Source organism: Selaginella moellendorffii, unplaced genomic scaffold (genome assembly GCF_000143415.4).
Source record: "Selaginella moellendorffii unplaced genomic scaffold, v1.0 SELMOscaffold_2, whole genome shotgun sequence".
In the NCBI taxonomy this organism is placed as follows: domain Eukaryota; kingdom Viridiplantae; phylum Streptophyta; class Lycopodiopsida; order Selaginellales; family Selaginellaceae; genus Selaginella; species Selaginella moellendorffii.
The window spans coordinates 2,492,460-2,519,944 of NW_003314263.1; the positions used below are offsets into that span (position 1 = coordinate 2,492,460).

Sequence of the window (27,485 nt, forward strand, 5' to 3'; positions counted from 1 at the left end):
CAAGGCAGCAAGGAAACAACGCACTCATGGCTGAGGGAAACTTTGCAAGAGCAGTGCGCAGGGAGGCGAATCAGGGCCCGGAGCTTGTCAAAGTTCCCAGGCCCGGAGCAGCCTAGCCCGGGAGTGTGGTGGTGCGCATCATTGCCAGGCCCATCCATTCCTTCGATCTCATGACCATCAAGCAGTCTTTCTCCATTGGGATCTTTGACAAGAAGTTTGTTCCAGGGAGTGAAGGCTTTGGCATAGTTGAAGAGGTTGGTTTCATAGAAGAAGAAGAAATTCTGATTGTGTCCAACCTTTTGAAGGTGGGAGAAGGTGTAAGGCGTGTGAAGAAAGGGGATAGAGTGGTTCCTATATTTCTGTGGAACTATTTCTATGCCAAACAAGGCTCTTTGTCACTGTCTCGGAGAAAGACGTGATTTTGATGCCTCATGACATCTCCGACGAGGATGCGGCACAGCTGATTATCAATCCTTGGACTGGCTATGGTCTTCTCAAGGATATCAATGCTCCAAAAGGAAGCTACATTATAGATAAAGTTATATGGGAAACTAAAGATGACATGAAGAAAGTGTTTCCAAGTTTTGAATGACATCCTCCAGAATGGCGCTGGATCGGTGCTTGGAAGAGTCTCTCTACTCACAGAAACGATCTTTCACGCACTAGGATCATTATCAAGCTTGCAAAGCACTGGGGCATCAAGACCATCAACCTTGTGAGACGTGACGAAATCAAGGAAGAGCTCAAGAGCATCGGTGCTGACGAAGTTCTCAACGTGACAAAAGAAGGTACAATTCTCCCACACCTGGAGTTTGCGTGATCTTGGTGGGAAAGATGTTGCTGCCAAAGTAAAAGAACTTACAAATGGAGCCGGAGTTGGTAGCGGGGTCGCAAACAAAGCTGGCTGCCGCTTGCATGAAATCCGGTGGGAAAGTCTTCACTATCGGCAACCTCGAATCATGGGACTTGGTGATATCGGTGAACGATCTCGCGAGAAAAGTTTCCCATTCTTTCTGGAGCTTCGCAGCTGCTTCAGGGGCCATGCAAGAGCTGATGGCCAAAGAGATCCCAGAGCTCTTCCAGGCAAAGATCATAGGATCACTTCCAGTGGTGGCTAAATTTCCTCTCGAGGACTACGAGATCGCCATGGAACAATCAGAGAAGCAGGCCAGACAAGGCAAAGTCCTCCTTGTTGGATGACGAAGCTTTGAAATTGTCCCGTCCCTCGAGACTTTCTCCCACTCTATAGACTGAAGAAGCTTTCTTACTTAGACTTCTATCTTGGATCGATCACCGACTGTGACAGTGGAGGAAGAAAGCTCGGACTATTCCCACTCAGCACTTTCTCCGACTCTAGCGTTGGAAACGACGGCACAGCCACCTCCAAGTCGGGCTGCTCCAGCATTTGCACCACCCGGCTCATGCTCGGCCTGGAGCTGTCCACGCCATTGCGGACCGGGGCTTAAAAACTTGGAGTGGAACGAGTTCGAGTGGATGATCAAGGTGGCGTTTTGATGCATCCAGCTCGACCTGCTCTCCGGCCACGTACTTTTGGAAAGCCCACACTGGAAAGTAGCGGTTCTGGCTGATTCTCGACTTGTCGTTGCCACTGAGCAGCTCCAGTAGCACCATGCCGTAGATGTAGACGTCCACTTTGGAAGTGATGGGACGGTCGCCAACCCACTCAGGTGCCATGTAACCTCGAGTTCCTCGGATGGTGGTCACGTCGAGAGCCCGCTCTTTGTCAATGAGCTTGGCCAGGCCAAAGTCCGACACCTTTGGACAGAAGTTCTCGTGGAGGAGAATGTTTTGCGGCTTGATGTCGCGGAGGATGCAATCGTAGCACTCTTTGTGCAAGTACGTGATGCGCTTTGCAACACCAAGAGCAATCGAGAACCTGCAAACCAACTTAGTAGACAAACTTTGGAAAGATCACGAACATACCTCATTCCCCAGAGATCAATACACTCTTGGTCCAGTGATCCGTTGCTCAGGAACTCGTAGACGAGTAAACGATGGCTTCCCTCAGCGCAGTAGCCCAAAAGTTTCACTAAGTTGACGTGATGAACCCTTCCAAGGGTGGTGACCCACCGTCATATCCGAAAGAACACCCTTGTAAACACTTCCGAATCCACCGGCCCCGAGCTTGCAGCTAAAATGGTTTGCGGCAAGAGTTTTCCATCTTCACCACCAAGAAGACTACACCGTTTTGTCCCCGCGAGCATGTATGTAGCACTCAGGCAGCGGCAATCCTTCAAACAAGAGTCCTTGCACTGCTCGAGGGAAATCGGATCTTTGGAGAGTTAGATTTCCAACTACATGGCCCTTGGAACTTCCACCATCTTGCTCGCAGAAGAAGTAGCGCTGCCAGAAGAACAGCTGAGTGGAAAGTTGCGGACGCATCCGGCCGATTCACTGGAATCCACTGTAAATGTGTGTTTTTGTGTATGCAGAATGCTCTGTCGATTTCATTGCTTTGGTATGGTTATGTACATAATGGTATGGGTGTGACGCTTGGTGGTTGGTGTCTTGGATGAATGACTTGTCTTCTTTGCTGACGTGGAGACTTGTCATCACTTGTCTCCACACTCCTCCTCAAGGCTTGCACTGTCAGTCAAACTGAGTGATTTGAGGAAGAGTTCATGCTTCACTCGAGGCAAGGACTTCGTCAGGATATCAGCGACCATTGAGCTGGTCGGACAGAATTCCAGGTTGATTATTCCATTGTTGACTTGATCCCAGATGAAATGGAACCTCAACTCAATGTGCTTGGTGCGTGAGTGAAATCTCGCATCCCGAGTCAACGCTATTGCCGACATATTGTCGCAGTAGAGTTTGACTGCTGGAATTTGAATCCCGAGGTCCTGCACCAACGTCTTAAGCCAGATGACCTCTTTCGCTACTGCTGCAGCTGTGATGTATTCAGATTCGCATGAAGACATCGCAGTGATCTGCTGCCTCCTGGAACACCAACTAACCACGTTATGGTTGTACATGAAGACATACCTTGAGGTGGATCTTCTGTCATCTGGATCTCCTGCCCAGTCTGCGTCTGTGAATCCCACCAGGCCGTTGTCTCCATCTCCTCTTGCATATTTCAGTATGAATTTCCTTGTGCCACTCACATACCTCATGATCCGCTTCACAGCGGCCCAATATGAGGGTGATGGATTGTCCAGGAACTTTGAGACTGCTCCCACACTAAATGCGAGGTCAGACCTAGTTGAGACCATCAAGTAGATGAGGCTCCCGACCACTGAACGGTACAGTGTTGTGGTCTCCTCCTCAGGAGTGTCATCAGAGGTTGATGTCAAACTAAAAGCCTTGGACAACTTGGAGCCATAAGAGTAGCCACCGGATTAGTGTTAAGCATAGAGTACCTCTGGAGAATGTCATGGATGTATTTCTCCTGGGAGAGCTTAAGTACTCCATGTTGCTTATCCTGGCAGACTTGAATTCCCAGACAGTAGTGCAAGGTGCCCAGATTAGTCATCTCGAATTTAGTAGCGAGAGAGGCCTTGATGTGGTGGATGAGTCGCATCTGGTTGGAGGCTAATATTGTATCGTCCACATATAAGGCTAAGAATAGAAATCCTTGGCCATCTCAATATATGTAGAGATTATTATCAGCCGTGCTGCGAGTAAAGCCCAACGAGGTCAGAAAGCTATTAATTTTATTGTACCATGACCTGGGGCTTTGTTTCAGCCCATAGAGAGCCTTGTGCAAGCGGCAGACGAGATGCTCCTGTCCGGGACGTATAAACCCAGGAGGCTGGGCAACGTACACCTCCTCCTCAAGATCACCGTTCAAGAATGCAGTTCTCACATCAAGTTGATGGAGCTCCAAGTCAAGCTCAGCTGCAAGGCTCATCAAAACATGAATTGTTGTCAGCTTTACAACAGGGCTATAAGTTTCAGAGTAATCAACTCCCTAGATCTGAGAGAAACCACGAGCTACAAAGCGTGCCTTGTAGTGCTCAATGCTGCCATCAGCTCGATATTTCTTCTTGAACAGCCACTTGGCTGTGACTGCCTTCCTGCCGGGAGGGAGGGGAACTAATGTCCAGGTTCCATTCTTGATCAGTGAGTCATACTCGTCTTGCATGGCCGCTTGCCAGTGTGAGGCATCAGGGCTAGAGAGAGCAGCTTGGTAGCCACGAGGTTCAGCAATGGAGCTCATGGCCTAGTAGAATCCCTTCTTGCGTGCAGCTTGAGCAAGAGATTCTAGAGCTTTGACTGTTGGCTTGCTCACTCATCCTAAATGGGTAACAACTCCAATCTCTTGATGAGGTGGTGGTGTCATGAAAGAACCTAGAGGAGGTAAGCAGGAAGATCCTCCAACTGTTTCTTCACCAACGAACAGCTCGTCCACAATAGCAGCAAGATTCTGCTCACTGGATGAAGTAGTGTTGCTGCTAGTAGCCACCGAAGTGACCAGAGGAACTGGTAGCAGCGGAGTTGCTGGAGAAGGCTCATCACCATGTGGAGGAGGTGTTCCTCCTTCTGGAACAAGCAGCCTCTAGACTGCTGGTACTAGTGGGTGGGTGAGCTTGTCTTCCAACACTGGGGTCAAGTCCACCAAGTTAGAACTTGAAGGAATAGTACCTTGAATGTGGCGATAAAGCTCTTGCTCATTGAAAGAGACATCTCGGTTGACCACGAGCTTCTTGAGAGCAAGATTATAGAGGCAGTAGGCCTTGGCATGAGCATGATAGCCCACGAAGATGGTCTTCTGGCTCCTAGGATCCAACTTCTACCGAGTCGCATCTGGAATGCGAGCATATGCTGTACAGCCGAAGACCCTCAAGTGCCCTAACTGAGGACACTTCCCAGTCCAAGCTTGATAAGGAACCACACCAGTGCTCCTTGTGGGAAGGCGGTTATGGATGTAAACAGCCGTGTTAATGGCTTCACCCCAAAAAGAGTTGGGTATGCCTGCATGCTGGAGAAGGCAACGAACAGTCTCTAGCAGAGTGCGATTGAGGCGCTCTACCACACCATTCTGTTGGGGAGTATAGGCTGTCGTGTACTGGTGAACGATGCCAGCCTCAGCTAGAAAGTTGAGAAACTCTCTATTCAAGTACTCTCCACCACCATCCGTGCATAACACACGAATCTTTCAGCTAGTAGACGTCTCTGCCCAGCTCTTAAAAACTTAAAGTGGTTGAACACTTCGCTCTTGGCATGGAGAAGGCTCACCACAGCATATCTGGAATGGTCATCGATAAAAGATACAAAGTACCTCTTGTGGCTGAGTGTTTCCATAGGCAGGTAGCACATGTCACTGTGAACCAGATCTAGTAAGCCTATAGCTTGGTCCTCCATGGTTCTCGATGGAAAAGGAAGGCAAACTTGCTTCCCAAGATAGCAAGTTTCACACACGCCCAGATGGCCAGCTGGGAGCGTGATGCCTTTAGCATGCTAGTGACGAGCCAAGGCGTGCAGATCTGGTTCATTGACATGCCCTAGATGAGCATGCCAGAGCTCAATGGTGTCTTGTGCTTGGAAAGCAAGCACTTGAGCTGGAAAAACTAGTTTTGCGTTTAAACAGTAGAGTGTTTCATACCTCACGCCATTGGCTACAGGAATACCATCACGACCATAAATGGTGCACCCTTTTGGGAAGAAGGTGGTAGTAAAGCCTTGATCTGAGGCTGCACCTATAGATAGAATTGTCTACCCTGCTTCAGGTACAAAGTGCACGTGATGAACCTCCTTAAGAGGTCCATCGGATAGCCTGATCACCACCATGCCACGACCTTCCACCTGGAGTGGTCGCTTGTCGCCAACATAAACTTGTTGTGGAGCTTGAAGAGCTTTGTAAGTGTGAAAGGCAAAGCTTAAGGGAGTCATGTGAAAGGAGGCACCACTATCCAGCCATAGAACCTCAAGAGCAGACACCGGTGACGGGGTAAGAGCCATCATCAACAACAAGTTGCTCTAGGTAAGCATGCGCTGGGTAGCAGCCTTCTTTGCATGACACTCATGCTCGACATGCCCCATCTTTCCACAATAGTTGCAAGGACCCTTTTTCTTCTTGGAGAAGTTAGATCCAGAGCTGGGAGTTGTAGCAGAAGAGATACGAGGCCCACGGCTAGTGCCTCCTTTCCTCTGCTCCCCACTCGATTGTTTCTTTCCAAGAAACAAGGCCTGCTCACAAGCAGCCTAAGGGGATCCTTGATGGCCAGCTTGATGCTTGCACTCTTCCTCGAGCAAATCAAAGTAGAGCTTTTCCATGGTTTTGCCTGGGACAAAAGAAAGCATGGAGGACGATTGTTGCAACTCTGGGGATACAGAGTAGAGCAAAAAGGCTTTTGCATAGTCATCAAAAACTGCAGCACCTACTTCCTTCAGCTGCTACATTAAGCCCTTGAGCTTCCCGATGTATGTTGCCATTGTCTCACTAGGCTGCATGCGTAGGGAGAAAAATTTCTGGGTCAAAACCAATTTAGCATTAGCGGCTTTGGCTGCAAAGACTTGGGAAAGGGAGTCCCAATTGGCCTTGGTGGATTTTTCTAGATCAAAGAGATGAATAAATTCATCTCCAAGACCCAGTCCAATCACGGAAAGGGCTTTGCGGTTCTTGGAGTCCCAAGTAGCCTGCAAAGCTACTTCTGTATCTTGAGGTCTCACTTCAGTTCCCTCCACCAAATCCCAACAATCTTTTGCCATTAAGATTAATTGGACTTTGGTCTTCCAAGTTGTGAAGTTCTCGCCCGTGAACTTCTGGAATAGCTTCTCCCATCCTGCATCCCAGTTGCCAGCCGGGATGGCCATGGTGCTTGCTAGGGTGGTTCTAGATGTAGTGTGAGGTGGAGTACTAGTAGCCATTAGTTTCTAGGAGAAAGGACAAAACAACGGAGTAAGCTAGAAGCGAGGAGGGGGAGGAGGTGGTGGGAATCGCTGGAAGGGACGCCCACACGCTGTGCACACAAAGTGACAATGAGGGCAAAGGCACAGCTGGACATCACACTGCGCTCGCTTGCGTTCTTGAATCTATCATTCCACCTTAGCAAGGGCTGCGAGAGCCTTAGCGTGGTCCCGCTTGTCGCATTGCTGTGTTTGCTAGTGTTTCGCCATTAGGATCAAAACAAACCCAATACTATGTAGATGTGTGTTTTTGTGTATGCGGAATGCTCTATCAACTTCATTGCTTTGGTATGGTTATGTACATAACGGTATGGGTGTGACACTTGGCGGTTGGTGTCTTGGATGAATGACTTGTCTTCTTTGCTGATGTGGAGACTTGTCATCACTTGTCTCCACATCCACAGCATGAAATCCCAGTGGACACGAGCAGCTCTTCCACACGTCCCAAAAACTTCACATTCGAGCAATGCCAACTGCCATACCATTCTCCACCTTTTTTCCCCGCTGCCACAGCTATAACTCCTCAATGTTCCATTTTTTTTCTGGCGTGAGCCTCCAGATCACGCTCTTATTGCCAAGATCTATCGGGTACTTTTGAGCGTTTTCGAATTTGTAGCGGTACCAGGAGCTGTTGAGAGTAGATGCTTAGCTAGGCAGTTAGGATGATGTGGCATTAGGCAGTTGCCACAGCCCGTGTATATATAGCTTCATATATACAATATAAGCAGTCATTGCCAACAGTCGCTGCCTTTTTTATCATGGTATCAGAGCACAGATCTTGAGGACCTGTGAAGGATGAAGAAGAAGAAGAAGCTTCCAGATGCCAACGGCAGAAGCAGAGTAGCCTAGAGCGCAGCAACAAAGCAATGGCAGAGCCATACCAGCAGCGAGGAGTGGCAGATAGTGACTCAGAAGCCCTGGAGCGGCAGAAGATGTTGATATGCTCCAAGAGAGGAGCAGCAGAGCAGCCAAGAAGCCCAGGAGCAGCAGAGCAGTGACTCAGCAGGCCGAGAAGCAGAACGGCCAAGATGCTTGAAGAGACGAGCAGCAGCAGCCAAGTGAGCGGCAGCAGATAGCAGCGGCAGAGTTGGCTGAAAAGCCCAGCAGTGGCAAAAGAGCTCCAAGAGAGGAGCCAAAGGAGCGATGGCAAAAGAGCTCCAAGAGAGGAGCAGCAACAGCCAAAGGAGCGATGGCAAAGCAGCCAAGAGTGGCAGAGGCAGCAAGCCCTAGAGCAACAAGATGTAGTTGCTTTGAGTGGGAGTCAGTGTCAGTTGTATGCATGCTGAGCATCTTATGTTCAGGCTTTGTCTTAGTTTGTAGACAGAGTGGGAGTGTTGAGAGTAGATGCTAAGGTAGATGCTTAGCTAGGCAGTTAGGATGATGTGGCATTAGGCAGTTGCCACAGCCCATGTATATATAGCTTCATATATACAATATGAGCAGTCGTTGCCAACAGTCGCTGCCTTTTTTATCGAGCTTCCGTTGGCATCAAAAAAGGCAAGATGACCATCGATGCCAAAAGTGAACTTCGGAGTGGAAGTCATTGTCAAGTCTGAGGTGTTGAGCTGCTTGTTGATGATGCCCCAGTAGGATTGATTCAAGTAGTCTTGGAAGTAGAGTTCAATACCCTGCCTGTTCATGCTAAGCCGGTATTTTCCAGCAACCAAAACTTTGCCAAAGCTACGGTCAAGAAGCACGAAGTTGCCAGTTTCTTCCAAGGACGCGGCGGTGATAGAACAATTATCACAGCGGACAAGCCATACTATCATGGACTTGTCTGTAATCACGAGTCCAATTTCTTTAAGCTTGAGTTCTTGCCTACTTTGATCCTCGGTTTCTCAGTCGTACTATTGTTCTTGATGAGCACTTCAGTGGCCTCCCATACTACTGCAAATGCAAAAGTGTTGTTGAGTAACATCCATGGTGGTTGCCCTGCACCAAGTTTGTCTCCCAGTCCAATCCCTTTGCAATTTGAGACCAGGAGCATCACTAGAACTAGCGTCATTAGTTTTTCCACCATCTGGAAAAAAAAATCGTTCTCTTGCAAATGAAACTCACTAGTTAGAAAAGAAGACTCCAAAACCTAGAACTACAATTTGACTTGGTCAATGTCAACTACGAGATATCCTCCATGATTTCTCACATCCTTCTGATTTTTGCTACGAATTCAAGGCGTTAAAAACAATTGGAAAGAAAACTGATCATACCTCACAAGAACGTGTTGTGTTTCTAACATAATAGTATTGAAAGCAAAGTCAACCTGAAAGTAGCTGACTTTCACAACGATTGACTTGGGCTTTGATCAATTCAATCCGGGAACGTAACTCCATACAAAAGAATCACATAGCTTAAAACGATAGAACTGCCAAAAAGAAGAAAAACTTGGTGAGAGAAAGCTTTGGAGAACATGAAACTACTTACTCTCATGCTGCTGCTCTCTTCGATTTACTACAGCAGAGTCCTGGCCGACTTCTTGCGCGGAAGCACTGTCACAACAGGAAGCCCTTGGAGATCACCCGGAGGAACCTTTGGATTGGGATTCGTAATGCCTGAGTCTTCAAGCACCCGGAACTTCAATCTAGCGATCTGGTATGATATAGATCCGAAGAAGACTGTCATCTGGATGGCAATGGCAAACGGGCTGCTGGTCCAGGTGAGTGAAAATGCCAAGCTTGAGTTGAAAGCCGAGGGAGGACTTTCCGTAACTGATGGCAGCAGCTCCGTCCCCTTGTGGCAAACCAATCCCGGACAGTGTTGTGCTGAAAGTGCTACGCTGCTCGAGAACGGGAACTTAGTTGTCCTTGGGAAAGACAAGAAAGTTGTATGGCAGAGCTTCGACTCTCCAACGGACAACCTTTTGCCCGAGCAGCAGCTCCGCACGCAAGGAAATCCGTCCTTGGGATACACGAGGTTGATTTCCCAGTCTGGAGCATACCAGCTTGTTCTCAACAGTGGTCAGGTGCTGCTCAAGAACTTAAAGCTGGAGATCCCGCAAAAGTACTGGTCTATCGCGAATCCGACACTGAACTCCACCATGACTTGCCTGGATGACGAAACCGGAGAGCACGTCTTGAACAACAATGCTTGCCAGCCTGATCGTTCTCTCAAGTTCCCGGCCGTCTTGAACTTGAGCTCTCAAGGGGTCCTTTCCTTTTACGACGCAACTGGAAAGAGCTGGGCATCAGGATCAATGAGTTCACAAGACTACGCGCTTGACTATGACGATGCGAATGTGTTGAGGAGACTTACGCTGGACGACGATGGCAATCTCAGGATCTACAGCTTCGGCCCGAAGAACAAGAGTGGCTCCTGGAGCGTCGTCTGGCAAGCCGTCATGCTCGAGTGCGACATCTTTGGAACATGTGGACCTTTCGCTCTCTGCACCTACAGGCCCACAAAAATTTGCAGCTGTCCTCCTGGATTTCACCGAGTTGATCCAAACGACGAATCGAAGGGTTGTGACTACGATATACCTCTGGGAGCTTGTCAAAACTCCCCGAACTCGGTGAAGCTCGTCCAGGTGAACCGAGCAGACTACTACTTCAATGATTACAACTTCGACTCGAGCATCAAGTCGCTCGAGAAGTGCAAGGACACCTGCATGCAAGACTGTAAGTGCCTGGCAGCCGCGTACAAGTACGACGGCACGGGCTTGTGCTTCCTCAAAGGCAACTCCAACAAGCTCTATAACGGTAAGCAGACCTTGAACGAGATGAACATGGTGTTTATGAAGTTGTCGAGCCTGGACACATCTGCAGCCGACGACCAGCACGATCCCTTCCTCGCGGATGCAAACGCCACGGTGAGTGACCAAGTCATGCCAAAGATAAATAAACGGACAGTCTACCTCTCGCGGCACCTCCAGTCCATCATTCTGTCCGTGGCCATCGTCGAGTTCGGGCTGTTTGCCACTGGAGCCGCGATCGTGGCGGCTGTGTGGAAGAAAACCTCCCGCAAGAAATGGGAGGAGATGACGGCAGAGATCGAGGGGCTCCCGACCAAGTTCACGTATCGCCAGCTCCAGGATGCTACAGACAACTTCCGCGACGAGTTAGGCTCGGGAGGATTCGGGAGCGTGTATAGAGGAAACATACCGGAGAAAGGTGGCATTGTGGCCGTGAAGAAGATCACCACCGTGAACCAGGCCAAGAAGCAATTCAAGGCCGAGGTGAGCACGATTGGAAGAGTACACCACGTCAACTTGGTTCGCCTCCTCGGCTACTGTGCCGAGGGAGACCACCACCTCCTCGTCTACGAGTTCATGCCAAACGGTTCTCTCGACCACCACCTCTCGGCCTCGTCCTCGTTCGCTGCCTCGCAAGAGATCTTCTCAACCTGGGAGACACGACATTCAATCGCGCTGGGGATTGCCAAAGGATTGACGTACCTCCACGAGAAGTGTGGCGAGCGCATCGTTCACTGCGATATCAAGCCACAAAACGTGCTGCTGAACGAGAGCTTCCGGCCAAAGGTGTCCGACTTTGGGCTGGCGAGGATGATGACAAAAGAATCGATGAGCATCACCACCGTGCAAGGAACCAGGGGATACCTCGCCCCGGAGTGGCTCGAGAGCCAATCCATCACCCCCAAGGCCGACGTCTATAGCTTTGGGATGCTCCTGCTGGATATCTTGGGCGGCAAGAGGAAGGCCCTCATGGAGCTGGGCAGCGGAGACAAGGAATACGAGAATGCGCCACTGCCACCGCCCCGCGAGTGGTATTTCCCGATCTACGCCTTCCACAAGTACATGACCTCGGAGCTGGAGAGCGTTGCCGATCCAACCCTGGCGAGCGGCAGCGTGGATTGGGGGCAATTCGAGACGGCGCTCAAGATCGCGCTGTCGTGCATCCACCAGGATCCAGGATCTAGGCCAGCGATGAGCCGCGTGGTGCAGATCCTGGAGGGCAAAGCGGAGGCACCGCCGCCGCCATTTCCAGACGCTGGCGAAAATGATCTGTTCGTGGCGCTGCAAACCTCGACTATATGCTAGGACTTTAAATATTAAATTATTTGAATTTGTGAGTTCAATAAACAATGAATTTAATGAGATTTTAATATCTGTTGAATTGGTTTCAATCTCTTATATATAACTTAGAGTTTTTGGGCTAATTAATATATATATTTCTGTATTTCCTTTTCATATTCTATGCACTCATAAATTGAAATTATTATATGAAAATAATAAATAAAATTTAAAATTATTATGGTTATAGACAAGATAACTGATATACCAAATGGACATATATGAAAAACTGATGTAAAATCTTTGATTGCCAAAACCTCTTTATATCCAACCATTCACTATTCCCATTTTATAAAAGGACTGTACAAGTGAGAGGTGAGCATTTTGGTTTTATATTTCAAATAGAACAAAGTTAATGGAATAACATGAAATGAAAAAAAGTGATGGAGTAGATGTTTGTGATTTTTATGGCTTTTGGCTAATTCCTTGGATCATCCTTTCATTATCTAAGTTTAAATATGGTTAAGATTAAGCCAAACCCAAGCCAAGATTTTCTCACCCTATATGCATGCCCGCTCATGCTGGATTCTAATTAAGCTCTTCAAAAGAAAAATATTTTATTTTTATTTTTATTTGAAGAAAAATATGATGTTGAAAATAACAAGACTAAGAATGGTGATCAATTGCAGCATCTTAGGTGTGGGTAGAGGTGCCTAATTTCATTGCAAGAAAGTGTGAAAGCCAAGCCAACCTAGCTCACCCTATATGAACTCTCCTGTCAACTCACTATTGCTGGGCTGGATTCTAGATTGAAAGTATTAAGCCCTTCAACCAAGACAGACCTTTTGGCCCTCCACAACCATGAAAGTAAACCCAATAATAAAGAGGTTGGCATTGACATCAATGCTTTTATAGACTTCTAAAAAGAATATGACATAGTTGAAAATAGCAAGACTAAGAGGTGTTGACCAGAACTTAATCAATTGAAGCATCTTTTGGAAATCCACACTATTTTCACAAATAACATCCAAGTACAATAATGATTTAGCTGCTAATTTCTTGAGCATTGCATGAAAGTGTGAAATGGAAGACACAGAATATACTTATTTACTTTGACCTTATGACCTTGAAAAGAAAAAGAAACGTTATTCTGAGAATATTCTCTTAGACTAGGTTAAAGGTTAAAAGGAGATTTACAGCTTACACATATAAAAACTTTTGCATTAGGAAATTTGTGGTCCATAGAGATCTAGGTGAGATGAATGATGTTAATATATATACACCTATTCAGATGCCCATGTGGCAGAAGGATGGGCATCTAGATAAATTCAACTTTGAGAATACTAATCTCGGTGTTAAAAACCATTTTAATCAATTAAAGCAATACTTTCTAAATAAATTTACTGAGTATTATTATTATTACAATTTTAAGAAAATATTTTTATTAAATATTAATTTTTTCTGCAAAATTCAATAAATAATATTGAATATTCTTTCTTATTGGATATATTGTAAATCACTTACAAACTTTGCTAAAATAATAATGGTTAGTTCTTTTCAATCAATGTATAGATAAAAGTTTATTCTTTCAATAAAGTTTATTATGAGCTTATTATTGTTATGAGCAAGAGTATTAAAAGCATAAAGGTAGCCAGATAATTATTCAAGGATTTGGGAGGATGGTAGGTATCATTAGAAGCTGAGAGTCTCATGCAAACACTGTGGATGGAGGTAATGATGGAAATAGTGGAAGTGTAAGGTGGTGGATTGCTTTCAGATCTGGGCGGGAGAATAAGAAATCTAGGAATGCTTGTGGAGTGGCTGTGTAGAGCATCCGCATGATGATATTCTGCTGAAAGAGGCTAAACAAGCTTAGGAGAGAGGAGAAAGAAGCAGAAGGGTGGACGATTTCTAAACTACTGGACATGACAGGAGCAAAGCAACTTTCAACTAAGCCTAAGCTTAACCTCTGAGGAAAGAAGTGTCTTATTCAATCTGGTGTCCAGGAGAAAAACTTGCTTCATTTTTTTCATCTCATAGATGTTCCAGCTCTCTGTCCTGCTTGCTTTTTAGTCACGCCAGGGATGTCCAAGTGTAGAGCCAACTTCAGGGCGAGATAATCTCGGACTTTGGTACCGCCGGGGATGCTTGGGATTGCATGCCTTACGTACCAGATACGTCGAAGTGGCGATGCTTCGTTTCTCTCTGCAGGAGCCACAGACACTATGAGGATAGAGCTAACTGCGAAGCAAAAACTCGGCAAGCAACTTACGGAATGAAATCGAAAACGTACCTTGTTAGCTTACACGGTGCTGCTGTTTAATGCTTAGGCGGAACCAAACTCTGCGAGCCACTTCTCGTGCCTTTCAATGTCTGCCATCGACACACTTCTCGAGATCTTGGACAGTGCCTCCTCAAAATCGCACATCGCAACCGGGTCGTGGATGTCATCCTTTTTCATGTTCTTTATCTCGTCTCTCGTCTTTCCAGCAATCTTTCGCCGCATGCCGTTCATGGATGCGTCTCGACAGATGTTCGTCAGGTCGTCTCCACTGTAGCCTTCTGTTCTTCGTGCTACTTCTTCGATATCGACATCCGGAGCCACCTGGTGATACGAGGTATTTGAATAAAACAGGACTGAAACTGCATCTGCGACTCCATACCTCCACGCTCTTCAAGTTTATGCGAATCAATTCCCGTCTGCTTTCTTGGTTTGGAAGTGGGATATAAATCCTTTTCTCCAGCCGCCTCCTGCCAATGGTGGTATGTAAAAACAAAACTGGAGAGGATATCAAATATCACCTGAGAGCCTCGTCAATGTCCCACGGGAAGTTTGTAGCTGCCAGTACCATGACAATCTTCTTCTCGCCATCCTCACTGCTGTTATTTACTCCATCAATTTGTACCAGAAGCTCTGATTTTACTCTTCTGGATGACTCGTGTTCTCCAGATGCCCTACAACACAATAGCATATATCACGCAAGATTAACGGGAAGAAAAGATGGATAAAAACTTCTCACCCTCGGGCGTTGCACAGGGAGTCGATTTCATCAATGAAAATCGTGCTCGGAGCATAGGCCCTGGCAAGGTCGAACAAGCAGCGGACCATTCGCTCACTTTCTCCACGCCACTTAGAAGCCAAAGTTGCCGAGGAGACGTTGAAAAACGTCGTCCCGCATTCAGTAGCCACGGCCTTTGCCAAGAGAGTTTTCCCAGTACCTGGTGGCCCAAACATCAGAACACCTTTCCATGGACGACGAATTCCCTGACAGAAAAAATCGTCGAAATCCTTGAAGTCTTCTAGGTAGTGACATAGTCAAGCTCACCTGGAAAAAATCAGGCATCCAGAGAGGTAAAACCACGGCTTCTTCAAGCAGTCGCTTTGCTTCACTAAGCCCGGCAATGTCCTCCCAGTGCACCCCTGGCGAGCTTTCCAACACATCCCTTTCGAGCATGGCAGCCAACTCCTGATCAGGGCCATCGTAGCGACCCCTCCTGGCTTTACCATCCTCCTCTTCTCCACTCTGAAAGACAAAATGAGACACCAAACAACAAACGGGAAAATTCGGGCGCTTACCGTCGACTCCCGCTTGCTCGGAGTTGATCTTCCAGTATTCGTTGCCTTTCTGGTGGCTTGAGAAGAGTTACCAGCAGCTTTACTACCTGCAGCCGCTCCAGCAGCGGGCGCTGTTCGACCCGAAGCACCAGAAACACTTGTTTTCCCACCTCTTGCCATCTTGCTGTTGTTGTTGTTGTTGTCTCCACTCTTCCGAGCCCACGAAGAAGAGCGGTTGTCTCCCATGGACTTTTGCGCCGCCAGTTGGCCTGCCTTGGTCGGTCTCCTGCTTCCATATTGTTCTCGAGCGTCTCTAGCAGGCGGCCTCCAAACATCCGGATCGTCAGGATAGCTGTCTTCTCCAGAAAAGTTCATTGCCATGAATGACTTTGAGACCAGCCGAGGAGAGCCAGGGCCTCCTGGAACCTCTTTGAACGCCTGCTTCTCGGCATCCAGCTGCTTGACAAGGTCCACTTCTTCTGCTAGCTCCTTCTTGCACTTAAGCCACTTCCCTCGAATACTTGAATCGTCCACCGTATTCAAATGCCTGGAATTAAAAAAAAAACTATGAGCTTTGAAAAGAAAGTTTCTACTGAACAAGCACAAGAAGCCCAAGAACTCTTTAGCTCCAGAAGCAACATAGAAGGGAACTTGAGCTAAAGAATGGATCCTTTGACAATGTAGCTCCTAGCATGCATTCGCTAGGCATCAAAATGGTCTAAGCAGCTCCAATCACAAAAACCTCAAGCAAAACCAAGGAAATCCGGGAGAAATCCCACAATGTAGCTCCGCCAAGCATCACACAGGCATCCCAAAGCGAGCTAGAGGCAGATCTATCGAAATGCAGGGCGGATACCGAGGGACACGGGCACTTACTTGTTGATCTGCGCGATTGCGCCATCGTAGAAGATGATAGAAGTGTCGTAAGATCCCTCCAGCGCGTACTCGCGCGCCAACTTGAGATGCTCCTGGAGCCCTGCTATGGCGCCTACCATTTCCCCCCTTCTACTCGCATTCTAGGGTTCTAGGGCTTGCTCGAGAGCAGGGTTACCGCTGGCGTGGAGCCCACGTGGAGCCGTACCTTTGAAACGAAATGAGCGGGAAACGCTCGAGATAGCGAATTTGGAGAGCTTGGAATCTCCTGTAGAGAAACACGACTTTAGCGAGACAATGGGGAAGAACTAGGAACTCCAGCAACTTCTTTGAGGCACGAAAGGGAAAAACGAGAAAACTCTTGGTCGTTTTTGCCTAGTAGAATACGAAGGCTTGTTTGGATGAGACCATTCAATCCAAGCTAGCTTACCGGGACTCAATCTGTATAAGAGATCATTCGAAAACCATCAGATGAAAAAATGCCTGCTGAGCATACAAGGAACTTACCAGCAAGAAGCGGTACGTTTTAGATCAACGCATGGTTCCTTTCCTTGCCTGTGATCTACAAAACATGAGAAACAGCGATGCATTGAAACAAAAACCCATTAGGAGTACCGTCAAGAACAGTGATATACCGAAACCTCCCATCGGCATAGCGATCTTCAGGAAAAGGAGGTGGAGAACGTCCTGTCCATCACAGAAACTCAGAACTAGAAGAAATAAGCATAGAAACAACGAAGGAAGAAAGCGTAGCTTACCTCCAACCATGTTTGCCTATGATCGGAAAAGCTCGAGAACACAGCGTAGCGTTTTCTCCCTCCACTGTAAATGCTCCGCCACCATACTCATGGACGGTGGAACGAACATTAAATCCAGAAGGAGCGATATCTTCCACTTGCGCATTCCCATCCACGCAAGAAAATCCTTATTTCTAAGCGCTAGAGATTGCTCTCAAAAGAATTCTTGGAAGGAAGAAGCCTCATTGCAAGGATTCTCGCAGAGAAGATTTCCATTCGCATAGTCGTGAATCCTCCGAGGCGCAGTGATGGTGAAGGAAATGGAGCTTGTCGTCCACCATCGCGACTCGAGAGGAAATAGGAATTATTCTAGCACAAAATATTTAGGGCTTTGTCTGTCCAGTCCATGGAATCGCATCACGCTTCGCTGGGGCGCCGCAAGGTGAGCTCGCCGCCGTGGAATCCGCATTGCTCTAACGTTGATCCAGTGTAGCTGGAGGAGATCCGGCAAAAGAAAGCGTCGGAGAAGAATTCCGCGAAGCAATCGGAGCTAATTCCATCAGGTAGAGGCTCGAAAACCGACGAATCTCATGTTTTTTTGCTTTCCCTTTCTTGTGCTAGGCCTGGATCAGGATGTCGAGGGTCTCAAACAAGAGGTGAATTTTTTTCTTGTCTTAGAGAAGAGAGAACTTGTTTGTGAGTGAATATCATAGTTAAGTTTTAGTTTTTATCTGCAGCTAGAAACAACTCAAAACGAACGAAATGCGCTGCAAAGGCAATTGGACGAGAAGATCGAGAAAATACAAGTTCTTGTCCGGGACCTTCAAACTTTTCAAGCTTCAGCCAGTAACGTATGTGCTTGTTAGTCTTCATGTCTTGTAAGATTCTAAGTTTTCTTCCTCGCAGGATGCAAAGCTTGTTTCGGAGCTGAAGCAGTCTGTAAAAAACCTTACTGTTGATAGAGATGCCGCCATTACATCCAAGGTAGGCTTTATACGTCATTGCTTCAAGCAACAAGGGAAAGCTTCGATTTTGCTAGGAAGATGTTACAGCTCAGCTGCGTCTCGCAAGAAAAAGACTCCAAGAAGCCGAGAACGAGCAGTACAAGGTCCATTAGCTTGTCAAAAAATACTCTTTGCAGAAAGCTAACCTCCACTTGCCAGGCTGAAGAAGATGCTGCTGTTTTGAGAGCAGAGCTCAAGCAATTGCAACAGCAGATGGAGCACTCAGCCAGCTCTCAGTCTTTCCATGCAACAATGCTTACAGACCAATATGCGATCAGCGACCAAGAGCACAAGGCCGTCAAAGAGGAGCTCCATGTAGGTTCCTGCAAGTTTTTGCGTTTCTTACTTCTCTTCTGCTACAGGATGCGCTTTTCCAGCTTCAAAACAATCGGCAACTGTTGGCCATGGAGCAGCAAAAGATTGCTCAACTTCTTGCTGAGAAAAAAGAGCTCGAAGCTGCTCTTGCGTCATCCCGGAACAATGAAGCCGGTACTAAGTTTTCCCGTTCCTCATTTTTAAGCCATGTCTTGCCTGTCTGCCAACAGAAGCAAAGCGAGCACTTGCGAATGCTGCAAGCACTACCGAACAACAATTCACGAGTAACAAATGGAGGTCCAAGGTTCGTTTTCCTTGACACGGTAGAATTTTTTAATAGTTTTGCTCCAGGTGGACAGAGGGAAATACGAGCAACACCTTCGTGAGCTTGCCTCTATGGTTGAACGACTTGAAAATGGCCGGCAGAAGCTGCTCGCAGAGGTAGAAACGCGTCACCAGTATTTCTAATGGTAGCCTTTTTCTTTCTTTGCTAGATTGACCGGCAGTCCCTGGAGATTGAAAAGCTCTTCATGGAAAACGAAGGTCTAGTGAGTGGGTTAAACGAAACCTCGGAGATTGCAGCACAATGGGAACGCCAGGTACTCGAGACAAAAGAACTTTCAGAACTCTAACAAATCCTTTTGTTTTTCCCAGCTTCGTGAGTGCGCTAAACAGAACACAGAGCTACGAAACAAGTTGCAAGCGCATCAAACATTATCCCAACCAGAGGATTTGGTCAAGGAGGAGGATTTGTCATCGACAGAAATACCAAAACTTAAGGTAACGCGCTGGCCGCTCGCTCGTCTTTTTGTCTGTGGAGTCTTAAACTCTCGGCTCTGGTGTTTTTCTTCTCCCTGCAGATGGATTTAACAAAAGCATTGGGCGAAAGAGACCAGCTGGCTTTGGAGTTGGCGAGTGTCAGGATCACCTTGAATGGATTCAACAGACTGTAAGCTTTTCTCCTTTGTTTTTGCTTTGTTTGGTTTTTTTCAGAGTTTTTTAACAGGCTGCTTGCAGATATAATCCGGTGCTCTCCAGCCTGGAGACGAGGCTTGTACAAATCAAACAAAACTCCGCGCAGCAAATCGATGTAAGTTTCTAAGGATATATGTGGAAGTCTCCGTATGTTTCTAATCTTTTTAAGGCCCGGCAAAGGGTGTCTCTTCGTTCTTCTTGCTTCTATGTGACAGCCTTTTAAGTACACGCACAATGAAAGATCGAGGGCATTAGGGCTTTTCATCTTGTGGTGGTCGAGTTTTGAAGTACAATGCGGCAGCGCGCTGGAAGTTTTTGCGCTCTCGATCGCAGCAATCGTGGCCGTATTCCGTGCTGGGCAGCTCCATTTTCGAGGTAGGGATCTGAATTGCTAGGCTCTCGGGAAGAAGATGAGCTAAACTCTTGGCCGGGAGGATCTTCTAGAGATTCCAGTGCTCTTGAGTGATGAAGTGGGTCTCCTGGAGAGAGACGGCAAGGAGGAAATAGATCAGTGGAGCACAATGGGATCGAGCAGAGCGTAGTATAATTCATGTTTAGTGGGGATGGAAGTCATGGCGGATCGGTAGCGGTTCAAATAGAAGGCTTTCGCTACAATGGCAAGGGACTCAAGAGAAAAGTGTCCGAGGTGCAGGGCACTGTTTTGACAGTGTCCGAGGAGGAAGAGGATTGCGAGTCCGAGGTTCTGGGGGGAGCTTATGGGAACTTGCAAGAGATCTTGGCAAGAAAGGAGAGGAACAAGAAGAAGAAGAAGAAGCAGGGATTGGACGAGGGATTTCCTTGCGAATCAAACTTTGTAGCTGTGGATGAAGAAGTCAGCACGACGACATCCTTGGAGACCGAGGATCAGCGGCGCTGGCAGGAGCAGCAGCAGGGGAAGCAAGAGGAGTGGATCTTCGCGCGGCGGATTGGGAGGGTGGACGAGGAAGAAGTGAGCAGCGGTGACGAGTTTATGGAGTTTTGCGAGGAAGAAGATGGGGTAAAGATCGTCGCCAGTGATGATGCCAATGGCGATGACGAAGAAGATCGTGACAAACCCGGCTCGACTTACATCCTCTCGTCTGGGCGACAGACATCCCAAGTTGAGAAGAAGATCCCCACCATTGACGACGAGTTTGAGGAGTACTTTCGCCAACTCATGCTTTGATATAAACAAGAAAAGTTCCAGTGAGAACATTAAACCCTAATGGAATATTCTACGGATTTGAAAATGATTTGCTTTAATTGATCCAGTCTAAGATTCCCGGACGTGGAAGAAGCAACCATGCAGTCGCCGACAAGCACAATCCCTCCGACATTACCACTAAACCTAAAATCGACAAGCCGCCCCTCCTTTTCAAGCAACACCTAGGTCGCTCGCAATGTATCCAAGTGTGTGCTCCAACATCAACGTCCTATTGTGGGGTGGATCATGCAAAATAGCGAGCCATGACCTAAAATATTCGGGCTCTAGATGATAATAACCGCGACCACGTAACAAAAAAGACACCTGACCATCGAGCAGCGTAAGAAAGTTGGTGGATTTGTCGGAAGCGGTCAACCAATTAGGTTAAATGCGACGTCCACTTCATCCATGGCGCGGGTGGCGTGGGCCGTACAGGTGGTCTCTGGCCGTACGGATGCAAGCGGCCAAAGCAACGTCCACATTTCTTGCCAGAGTGAATGTCCGTACGCCAACTCCTCCCAGGGAGCGGAGATCACGGGTCTCCCTGCCGTGCCCTAAAATCCGTGCGTTGTATCCGCCCTAAAGAGAGGAAAGTCTGAGCTCCACGGGTACCCCAGTCACTCTGACTCAATGCAAGTGTAAGTGGGCCTCTAGATTGGATAACACAATATTATACATTACAACTATACACTGTATTTTATTCGAGGAGCTAAAAATTATCTACACGCGGACGTGGCAGGAGTACGAAGCTGGTATTCCCTGGGCACGTCTACAGGGTGATTCGTTATTTGAATTGCAAGCTTGCGGGGGATATGCCTTCGCGGGGACTGGCCACTGCACGTGGCCATAAACCAGTTTGCACGGCAAAGTTATGGCCCAAAGTGGCGCCGCGCAGAGCCGTTAGATTCCCGGGATCGTGCGGCTGATGGATGGAATGATTATGTGTATGGGGTATGGGTAAAGTGGGCGTGTAAGTGTGTGTAACTTTCAGTGGTTGCCCAGTCGCATTCTTCTTAGGTAAAGACGCGAAGCTCTCTTTTGTTTCTTTAGGAGGTTTTTTGTTTTTTAGGGTAGGAGAAGGCGGCTTTCTTGCATCTGGCGATGGTGGAGCGATCGCGAGCGAATAGCGAGCGAATAGCGTTGCGCCAGGGAGAAGGTTTTGTTTCGCAGGGAAATTTGGCAATGCAGGGCACTTCTGCGCGTGATGGTGCGTAATCTCGGTGGAATTCGTCCAAATCTATGGATTGGATCTAGAAATTCTCTCCCCCCTGCCTCGCGAAGCAAGGAATCGCCGCTGCCGGCCTTCTTATCTCGCTTGGAGTGGCTTGGCTATCGATTGCTTCTCTTCAATCTCGTGCTTCCCTCCCATTCTTCGTGCTTCTTGAGTGATATTTTGGAGGGAATCAATGGAGAAAGGAATCCGGGACAGGGCAGTAAATGTATCGGTGGCGCCGTGAAGCAAACGAAGGGAAAAGAATGCCCGACAAAGGCGCGGTGAAAGTGTTTGGTCCTTGCCAAGCGCCTCTCCAGACAACATACAGAAATGATAGTATCTTTAGTCCTTTGGTACGTACCATTCTCATAATTGGAGTTTTCCAACGCTTTGTTTGTAGGATTCTTTCAAACGCACGCACTCTGCTTGCTCTAATGGAGGCTTTGGACACACTGTAAGCTTTCACGAGTGTTTCCAAGTTTCTCCAGCAATTGTTTTGCTCTACAGATGATCTGCGCACAGCTCTTGACCAATGTAGCCTCCGGGATGAGTGACAGGTATAGTGGTCTTGTATTGTTCATCACAGGAACTAACACTTCACTCTTGTGATGCGATGCGATGCAGCAATTCTCCTCAAAAGCAGACGAGGAAGAAGCACAAAGGGCGGCACGCCACGGACGCAAAGGTCCACGGTGAGCCGCTGGAGCGAATCGATGAAGAGGTACTGATCTGTTTCATGTTTTTCGGATCAGCCTTGAGAACTCTTTGAAACTCCACCGTTTCAGGATTTGTGCGCAGAGGATTCTAGACGGAGGGACGCCTCCCGGCGCTTGTTTTCGTCATCCAGTGACGTTGTAAGCTTTATTCTTCTGCTAACAGGAAAAGCATCCCTGACGCTAGTCAGTTTTAGACTGTCGCCAACTCCATTGAAGCAATCAGGAAGGAAGGCTTGCGTGTACGCCGTTCTCGTCTCGAGGAGGACGTGAGTTTTAATGGTTTTGTGCATTGAATGAATAGCTAATGCAGCGATTTCTAATTCGCAGATATTGAGGCTTCACAAGCGTTTAAGAAATGAGCTAGATCTGCGCGAAGCGCTTGAAATTGCCTTATCCGATGCGTCCGCGGCCATCCCTGAACATGTTCCTCTGAAGGTTTATATCTTATTCCTTGATTATATAACCAGTTTTGCATAAAATATATCGTTGACTGATTGATGCAGGTGCGCAAACTACTGCAAGATATTGCAATTCTCGAAGTCACTGTTCTAAGCTTGGAAGACCAAGTGCTGGCATCCCAGTGGCAGCTGTGTAAGGAACGTAAAGAAAGTGCTGCAATTCAGAACTCTGCTCCATCGTCGTTCAGGCAAAGCAAAGCATTCGACAGGATCCCGCAAGCTCAATATTCACAAAATTTATTTTGTCAAGAGGATCCTTCGTGCAGCGCTCTAGTAGACGAACTCTCGCCTGTAACCCCAGGTCTACGAAAGTCCTCTAGCCGTCTTTCGAGGTACAGCGATGCTGAAAGTTCGGAACAACAGGAAGATTCCTCCTACGAGCATGGGAATCTAGCTTTGACAATCTCGGGAGAGCCAGATACTCCAAGACGATCAAGCTTTTGGAGTAATTGCTCTGACGAAGACTACGGGAAGTCACATAAAAGAGAAAAATGCGACTTCGCTGAGGTACTTCTTGCAAGCTCTTTGGCAAAACTTGAGCTTTTTTCTGCAGAGCGAGAGGATAAAACATAGAAAACATCAACGAAAGAAGACTAGGCAAAAGCATTCTGAGCTAGTCGCTTGTTCAAGTTGCCCTGTAAGCTACAGTTTTGTTCTCTGATGTCATTTTACCTTGTATTCTCGACAGGAAACTCCTCCACAAGAGTTTGATGACACAATGACGCTATCCCGGAGGAGTAGCTTGCTTTTAAAAGGCCTCGCTTTACATCCTAATCGGCTTTCGGAGAAAATGCTTCGCTGCATGATGGATATATATTGTCACCTTTCAGACACTGCCCCTTTCACCGCGTCTTCGTCACCGACCTCGCCTTTTACGCAAGCGATCACAACACCTTCTATGTCATCGCTTTCAGAATCTTCGTTTCTGTCTTTTGGTAAAAGCCCACTGGTTGAGTTGCCGAACAAGGAAGATATTGTGGGATCCGAGAGCTTGTTTGATCCTTACAGGACAAAAGAGAAGCTATCCTGGGTGGATATTGGAGTTTATAGTTCGGCGTTGGAAATCAGGTGGATAGCTGTTGGCAAGGAACAGCTTGGATATGCTGCTCGAGCTCTTCGAGAATACAAGTACGTCTTTTTCTCTTTTTTTTCCTTGTTTTTGTTCTTTCTTGCTTTTTCTTCTAACTTAACTTTTCTCCACGGCAGATTGTTGGTCGAACAACTAGCCAAAGTGGACATCTTGTCCATGGCACACGAAGAAAAACTAGCTTTCTGGGTGAATATTTATAACGCTCTAGTTATGCACGTAAGTATATACTAGAATTTCCTCGTTTTATTGATCACAACTTCAGGGATACTTGGCGTACGGCATTCCGAATAGCGAGCTTAAGTCATTCTTCCTCCTGCAAAAGGTAGATGGAGTAATAAAATAGCTATGGACTCACCACGATCGTTCTTTTACAGGCATCGTACGTGATCGGTGGACACACCTTTACAGCGCTTGCTATTGAGTACCATTTACTCAAGCATAAAGCTCCTGCACATCGTCCGCAAATCGTAAAGACAAAGCATTTTATTGTTCTCGAGCCTAATTCACAATTGTCTACTTTTCAGGCCTTACTACTGGCACTACACAAAATCAAACTTACATTGGAACAAACGAGTTTTGCAGTCGATTATCCAGAACCTTTGACAGTGTTTGCTCTAAGCTGCGGTGCGCGATCTTCACCATTGGTAAGCTCGCAGTTGTATAGTTCTGTCATTCCAGATTGACAAACGGTTTGATTCTTTGCAGGTAAAGGTGTATACACCAGATAATGTTATTCAGCAGCTAAAGTCTTCGCTTCACGACTACATCCGAGCATCAGTTGGGCTCGGCGTGAGGGGTAAAGTCCTGATTCCCAAGCTGCTCTACACTTACGCGCACGAAAACATGGAGGACTCGAGCTTGCTCGCGTGGATTTACCTCCACCTCCCGAGCCCGCAGGTGGCTGTTATCAGGGAGTGCCTGCAACAGAGGCGTCACAGGTTCTTGAGCTCGAGGAATTTTTCAATCTTGCCCTTTGATTTTCGGTTCCAGTACCTGTTTCTTAGGAGCTGAGGGGAGAATGCAATCGTGTACCATATGTGAATAGAAGTAACTTATTCTTTGATTCTAATGATATATAGTTTTCTAGTGTGATGGAAGAACTTCCATCCTTTAAGCTTCGTATCTACAAAAGCGCTTGCTCACCTGTAAGTGAGTTTGGTTCTTCAATTTGCTACTTCTAACTTCTCTTTTACAGGAGCATCCTTTCCGAGTCTATAGATGCTAGACAGAAGAACATACGCCGCCCCATCTCCGGGCTCCAGCGCGAGGATCGAGCTCGTAGCACAGGCCCCGGTGTGGAAGTCCCGGTGGCCAGTGGAAGCTCCCAGCAAACACCGCCACTCGAGAGCCTCGGGAACGTAAGGCATGTTTGTGACAAGTTCCAACGCAGCGTCCAGGTGACCACCTCGTCCCAGGAGATCAACCATGCAGCAGTAGTGCTGCTTAGTGGGAGAGATCCCATAGTCGAGACCCATGGACACCATGTAGCTCCTTCCAAGGTAGAGCTTCCCGGTTTGGCTACAGGCATTGAGGATGGACACAAAGCAAGTTTGATCTGGGAGCTCCACAGCTTTCATCTCATGGAAGACGTTGAAAGCTTCGATCGCTCGAGCGTTTTGCGAGTAGCCTGTCAAGATGGAGCTCCACGAGACGGTGTCAATCTCTGGAAGCCTGTGGAACCATGCTGCGGCATCGTCCACGCGCCCGGACTGGGTATATCCGCCCAGCATCGCATTCCAAGATGCCAGGTTCCTGTGTGGCATGCTGCAATAGAAGAGCTCTTTGGCCTCGAGGATATGCCCGTTTTGGGCATATGCCACAAGCATCGCGTTCCAAGATACCAGATCTCTTTCAGGCATCAAAGAGAAGATTCTCAGCGTCTCGTCAAAGTGGCCGTGCTGCATGTAAGATGCAAGCATCACGTTCCAGGAAACTAAATTCTTTCCGGGCATCGAATCAAACGTACATGCGGCTTTCTCCAGATTCCCACTCTGGGCATATGCCGCTAGAATGGACGTCCACGAAACCACGTCCCGGTGTGGCATGGAATCAAAGACTAGGCAAACATTCTCCAGATCTTTTGCTTGTCCGTAAGCATCTAGCATAGCATTCCATGACACTAAGTCGCGCTCTAGCATGGCATCAAACACTTGCTTTGCTAGCCACATATGCCCTGACTGGGCATAGGCTACTAGTAAGGCTGTGGAAGATACCAGGTTGTGTTGCGGCATATTCTCCGCAAGCTCGATAGCGTCAAGAATATACGCGCTTTCTGTGTAGGCAGTGAGCAAGGTTGTGCACGAGAAGAGGTCTTTTGCTCCCATCGCCGCAAGGATATCCTTTGCTTCTCGAATATACCCATTACGGGCATATGCCGAGAGCATCACGTTACACGATACCCTGTCGTGCTGTGGCATCTTGTCATAGAATCTTTTTAGAGCCTCGAGATTTCCTGTGTCGCAGTAGAGCTCCAGCATTGCCGTCCAAACAACGAGATCCTGCTGTGGCATCTCTTCGAACATTCTCTTGGCATCGTTAATATGCCCTCCGCGGGCACACGCTATTAGCACTGTCGTCCAGGAGACGAGATCCCATTGTGGCATATTCTCTAGGAACATTTTAGCGTTGTGGATGTCGCTGTTGGTCGAGTAGGCCGTGAGAAGAATATTAAACGAGACGATGCTTCTCTGTGGCATCTCATTAAAGATCTCTTGAGCATTGAGCATATGCCCGTTCTGGGCATATGCTGTGAGCATAGAGTTCCAACAGACCAGCGTGCGATCCGTCGCCCTGTTGAAGATTTCTCTGGCTCTTTCAAGGCATCCTGTTTTCCCATATGCAGCGATCATGACCGTGTGTGAGACGATGCTCGGCGACGGCATATTCTCGAACAAGCTCTCGGCATCTCGCAGATGCCCATTGCGGGCAAATGCATAGAGCATGATATTCCAGGTGAAGGAATCTTTCCATGGCAGGGAATCGAAGATCTTCTTGGCTTGCTTCGCGTTGCCCGACCTGCCGTACGACTGGATCTGCCTGTTCCCCGCGAGAAGCTCTTGGCTAGTATGGCATTCTTGGGTCATTGGGCGGCTTGGCTGTAGAGACGAGGCGAAACAATTGATATAATATGGATCAAAGTGGCAGACGAAGAACAAGATGGACAATAGCTCATTAGCTCAAAAGTGTTGCTGCTGTGGATCAATCTCTTCATCTGTAAGGTATCATTAATAAAGACCATGATCAGGGCGAAAAACTTTACGAAAGAATTGATAAAGCGCTTACTTTGGAGATGGGGGATGCTAAAATGGAGTAGCTTACGCTTTTCGTGCAGCCAAAATTGCTGGACCATCTCCATGACCACACCAAGCTGGTCATAGTTCCAATTATTTTTCACGGCACCTCTAGCATCTTCATGACCACCACCAAAGGGGTCCCAGATTCGTCCTTCTCGACATGGACTGAGCACTATAAAAACTCGACCTGGTTCAAACATTTGAGACATCATCCCAGGGTGTTCAGTGTCTTGAGCGTT

At 47.5% G+C, this 27,485-nt stretch overlaps 6 protein-coding genes and 1 pseudogene across 8 annotated transcripts; 4 read left to right on the plus strand and 3 right to left on the minus strand.

Annotated features, from left to right (window-relative positions):
• Positions 1-170: 170 nt before the first annotated feature.
• On the plus strand, positions 171-1,118 carry LOC9661157 (annotated as a pseudogene).
• A 158-nt stretch (positions 1,119-1,276) lies between these two features.
• LOC9661158 (G-type lectin S-receptor-like serine/threonine-protein kinase At1g34300) lies at positions 1,277-2,403 on the minus strand. Its single transcript, XM_024660664.1, has 4 exons — positions 2,204-2,403; positions 1,945-2,070; positions 1,550-1,897; positions 1,277-1,436 (listed from the first exon to the last, which is right to left on the minus strand). The coding sequence occupies exons 1-4, from the start codon at positions 2,401-2,403 to the stop codon at positions 1,277-1,279; spliced, it is 834 nt and encodes a 277-aa protein (XP_024516432.1).
• A 6,874-nt stretch (positions 2,404-9,277) lies between these two features.
• On the plus strand, positions 9,278-11,860 carry LOC112341122 (G-type lectin S-receptor-like serine/threonine-protein kinase At1g34300). Its single transcript, XM_024660681.1, has one exon. It carries the CDS (start codon positions 9,278-9,280, stop codon positions 11,858-11,860), a length of 2,583 nt encoding a protein of 860 aa, XP_024516449.1.
• Positions 11,861-13,795: 1,935 nt separating this feature from the next.
• Positions 13,796-16,437, minus strand: LOC9661159 (katanin p60 ATPase-containing subunit A1). The gene is made up of 8 exons (XM_024663897.1): positions 16,266-16,437; positions 15,411-15,936; positions 15,160-15,357; positions 14,854-15,098; positions 14,636-14,788; positions 14,497-14,584; positions 14,127-14,438; positions 13,796-14,038 (listed from the first exon to the last, which is right to left on the minus strand). Exons 1-7 carry the CDS (start codon positions 16,382-16,384, stop codon positions 14,160-14,162), a joined length of 1,608 nt encoding a protein of 535 aa, XP_024519665.1. The 5' UTR covers positions 16,385-16,437; the 3' UTR covers positions 13,796-14,038; positions 14,127-14,159.
• Positions 16,438-17,344: 907 nt separating this feature from the next.
• LOC9662231 (myosin-11) lies at positions 17,345-20,519 on the plus strand. Of its 3 annotated transcripts, none has more exons than XM_024663453.1 (15): positions 17,345-17,441; positions 17,493-17,562; positions 17,621-17,655; positions 17,737-17,850; positions 17,906-17,983; positions 18,039-18,107; positions 18,163-18,318; positions 18,366-18,492; positions 18,549-18,622; positions 18,670-18,759; positions 18,813-18,917; positions 18,973-19,098; positions 19,179-19,267; positions 19,336-19,408; positions 19,509-20,519. In XM_024663453.1, the coding sequence occupies exons 1-15, from the start codon at positions 17,406-17,408 to the stop codon at positions 19,686-19,688; spliced, it is 1,422 nt and encodes a 473-aa protein (XP_024519221.1). In that variant the 5' UTR covers positions 17,345-17,405; the 3' UTR covers positions 19,689-20,519. The 3 variants fall into 3 exon arrangements, with proteins under 3 accessions (XP_024519221.1, XP_024519229.1, XP_024519224.1); XM_024663461.1 differs by having other exon boundaries at positions 19,463-19,555; XM_024663456.1 differs by having other exon boundaries at positions 19,474-19,555.
• A 1,026-nt stretch (positions 20,520-21,545) lies between these two features.
• LOC9661160 lies at positions 21,546-25,022 on the plus strand. Its single transcript, XM_024660216.1, has 15 exons — positions 21,546-22,042; positions 22,090-22,143; positions 22,197-22,246; positions 22,314-22,410; positions 22,475-22,543; positions 22,600-22,671; positions 22,733-22,840; positions 22,909-23,370; positions 23,417-23,500; positions 23,552-23,991; positions 24,070-24,169; positions 24,216-24,275; positions 24,328-24,420; positions 24,478-24,597; positions 24,659-25,022. The coding sequence occupies exons 1-15, from the start codon at positions 21,914-21,916 to the stop codon at positions 24,962-24,964; spliced, it is 2,244 nt and encodes a 747-aa protein (XP_024515984.1). The 5' UTR covers positions 21,546-21,913; the 3' UTR covers positions 24,965-25,022.
• LOC112340947 (pentatricopeptide repeat-containing protein At4g02750-like) lies at positions 24,990-27,402 on the minus strand. The gene is made up of 2 exons (XM_024660224.1): positions 27,236-27,402; positions 24,990-27,164 (listed from the first exon to the last, which is right to left on the minus strand). Exon 2 carries the CDS (start codon positions 27,034-27,036, stop codon positions 25,117-25,119), a length of 1,920 nt encoding a protein of 639 aa, XP_024515992.1. The 5' UTR covers positions 27,037-27,164; positions 27,236-27,402; the 3' UTR covers positions 24,990-25,116.
• Positions 27,403-27,485: the final 83 nt, after the last annotated feature.

Bases quoted from the DNA above. Each gene is read 5' to 3' on its own strand.
- LOC9661158 (XM_024660664.1), bottom strand. From the start codon at position 2,403: ATGCGTCCGCAACTTTCCACTCAGCTGTTCTTCTGGCAGCGCTACTTC. The intron at 1,898-1,944 runs GTATGTTCGTGA...GTTGGTTTGCAG, and splicing joins ATTGATCTCTGGGGAATGAG to GTTCTCGATTGCTCTTGGTG. The intron at 1,437-1,549 runs GTACGTGGCCGG...TGGCGTGGACAG, and splicing joins CCAGTGTGGGCTTTCCAAAA to CTCCAGGCCGAGCATGAGCC.
- LOC112341122 (XM_024660681.1), top strand. From the start codon at position 9,278: ATGAAACTACTTACTCTCATGCTGCTGCTCTCTTCGATTTACTACAGC.
- LOC9661159 (XM_024663897.1), bottom strand. From the start codon at position 16,384: ATGGTAGGCGCCATAGCAGGGCTCCAGGAGCATCTCAAGTTGGCGCGC. The intron at 15,937-16,265 runs GTAAGTGCCCGT...TTTTAATTCCAG, and splicing joins GCAATCGCGCAGATCAACAA to GCATTTGAATACGGTGGACG. The intron at 14,789-14,853 runs GTGAGAAGTTTT...ATTGTGTTGTAG, and splicing joins TCCCTGTGCAACGCCCGAGG to GGCATCTGGAGAACACGAGT.
- LOC9662231 (XM_024663453.1), top strand. From the start codon at position 17,406: ATGGAATCGCATCACGCTTCGCTGGGGCGCCGCAAG. The intron at 18,493-18,548 runs GTACTAAGTTTT...GTCTGCCAACAG, and splicing joins ATCCCGGAACAATGAAGCCG to AAGCAAAGCGAGCACTTGCG. The intron at 18,760-18,812 runs GTAGAAACGCGT...TTTCTTTGCTAG, and splicing joins GGCAGAAGCTGCTCGCAGAG to ATTGACCGGCAGTCCCTGGA.
- LOC9661160 (XM_024660216.1), top strand. From the start codon at position 21,914: ATGTATCGGTGGCGCCGTGAAGCAAACGAAGGGAAAAGAATGCCCGAC. The intron at 23,371-23,416 runs GTACTTCTTGCA...TTTTTTCTGCAG, and splicing joins AAAAATGCGACTTCGCTGAG to AGCGAGAGGATAAAACATAG. The intron at 24,170-24,215 runs GTAAGTATATAC...TCACAACTTCAG, and splicing joins ATAACGCTCTAGTTATGCAC to GGATACTTGGCGTACGGCAT.
- LOC112340947 (XM_024660224.1), bottom strand. From the start codon at position 27,036: ATGACCCAAGAATGCCATACTAGCCAAGAGCTTCTCGCGGGGAACAGG.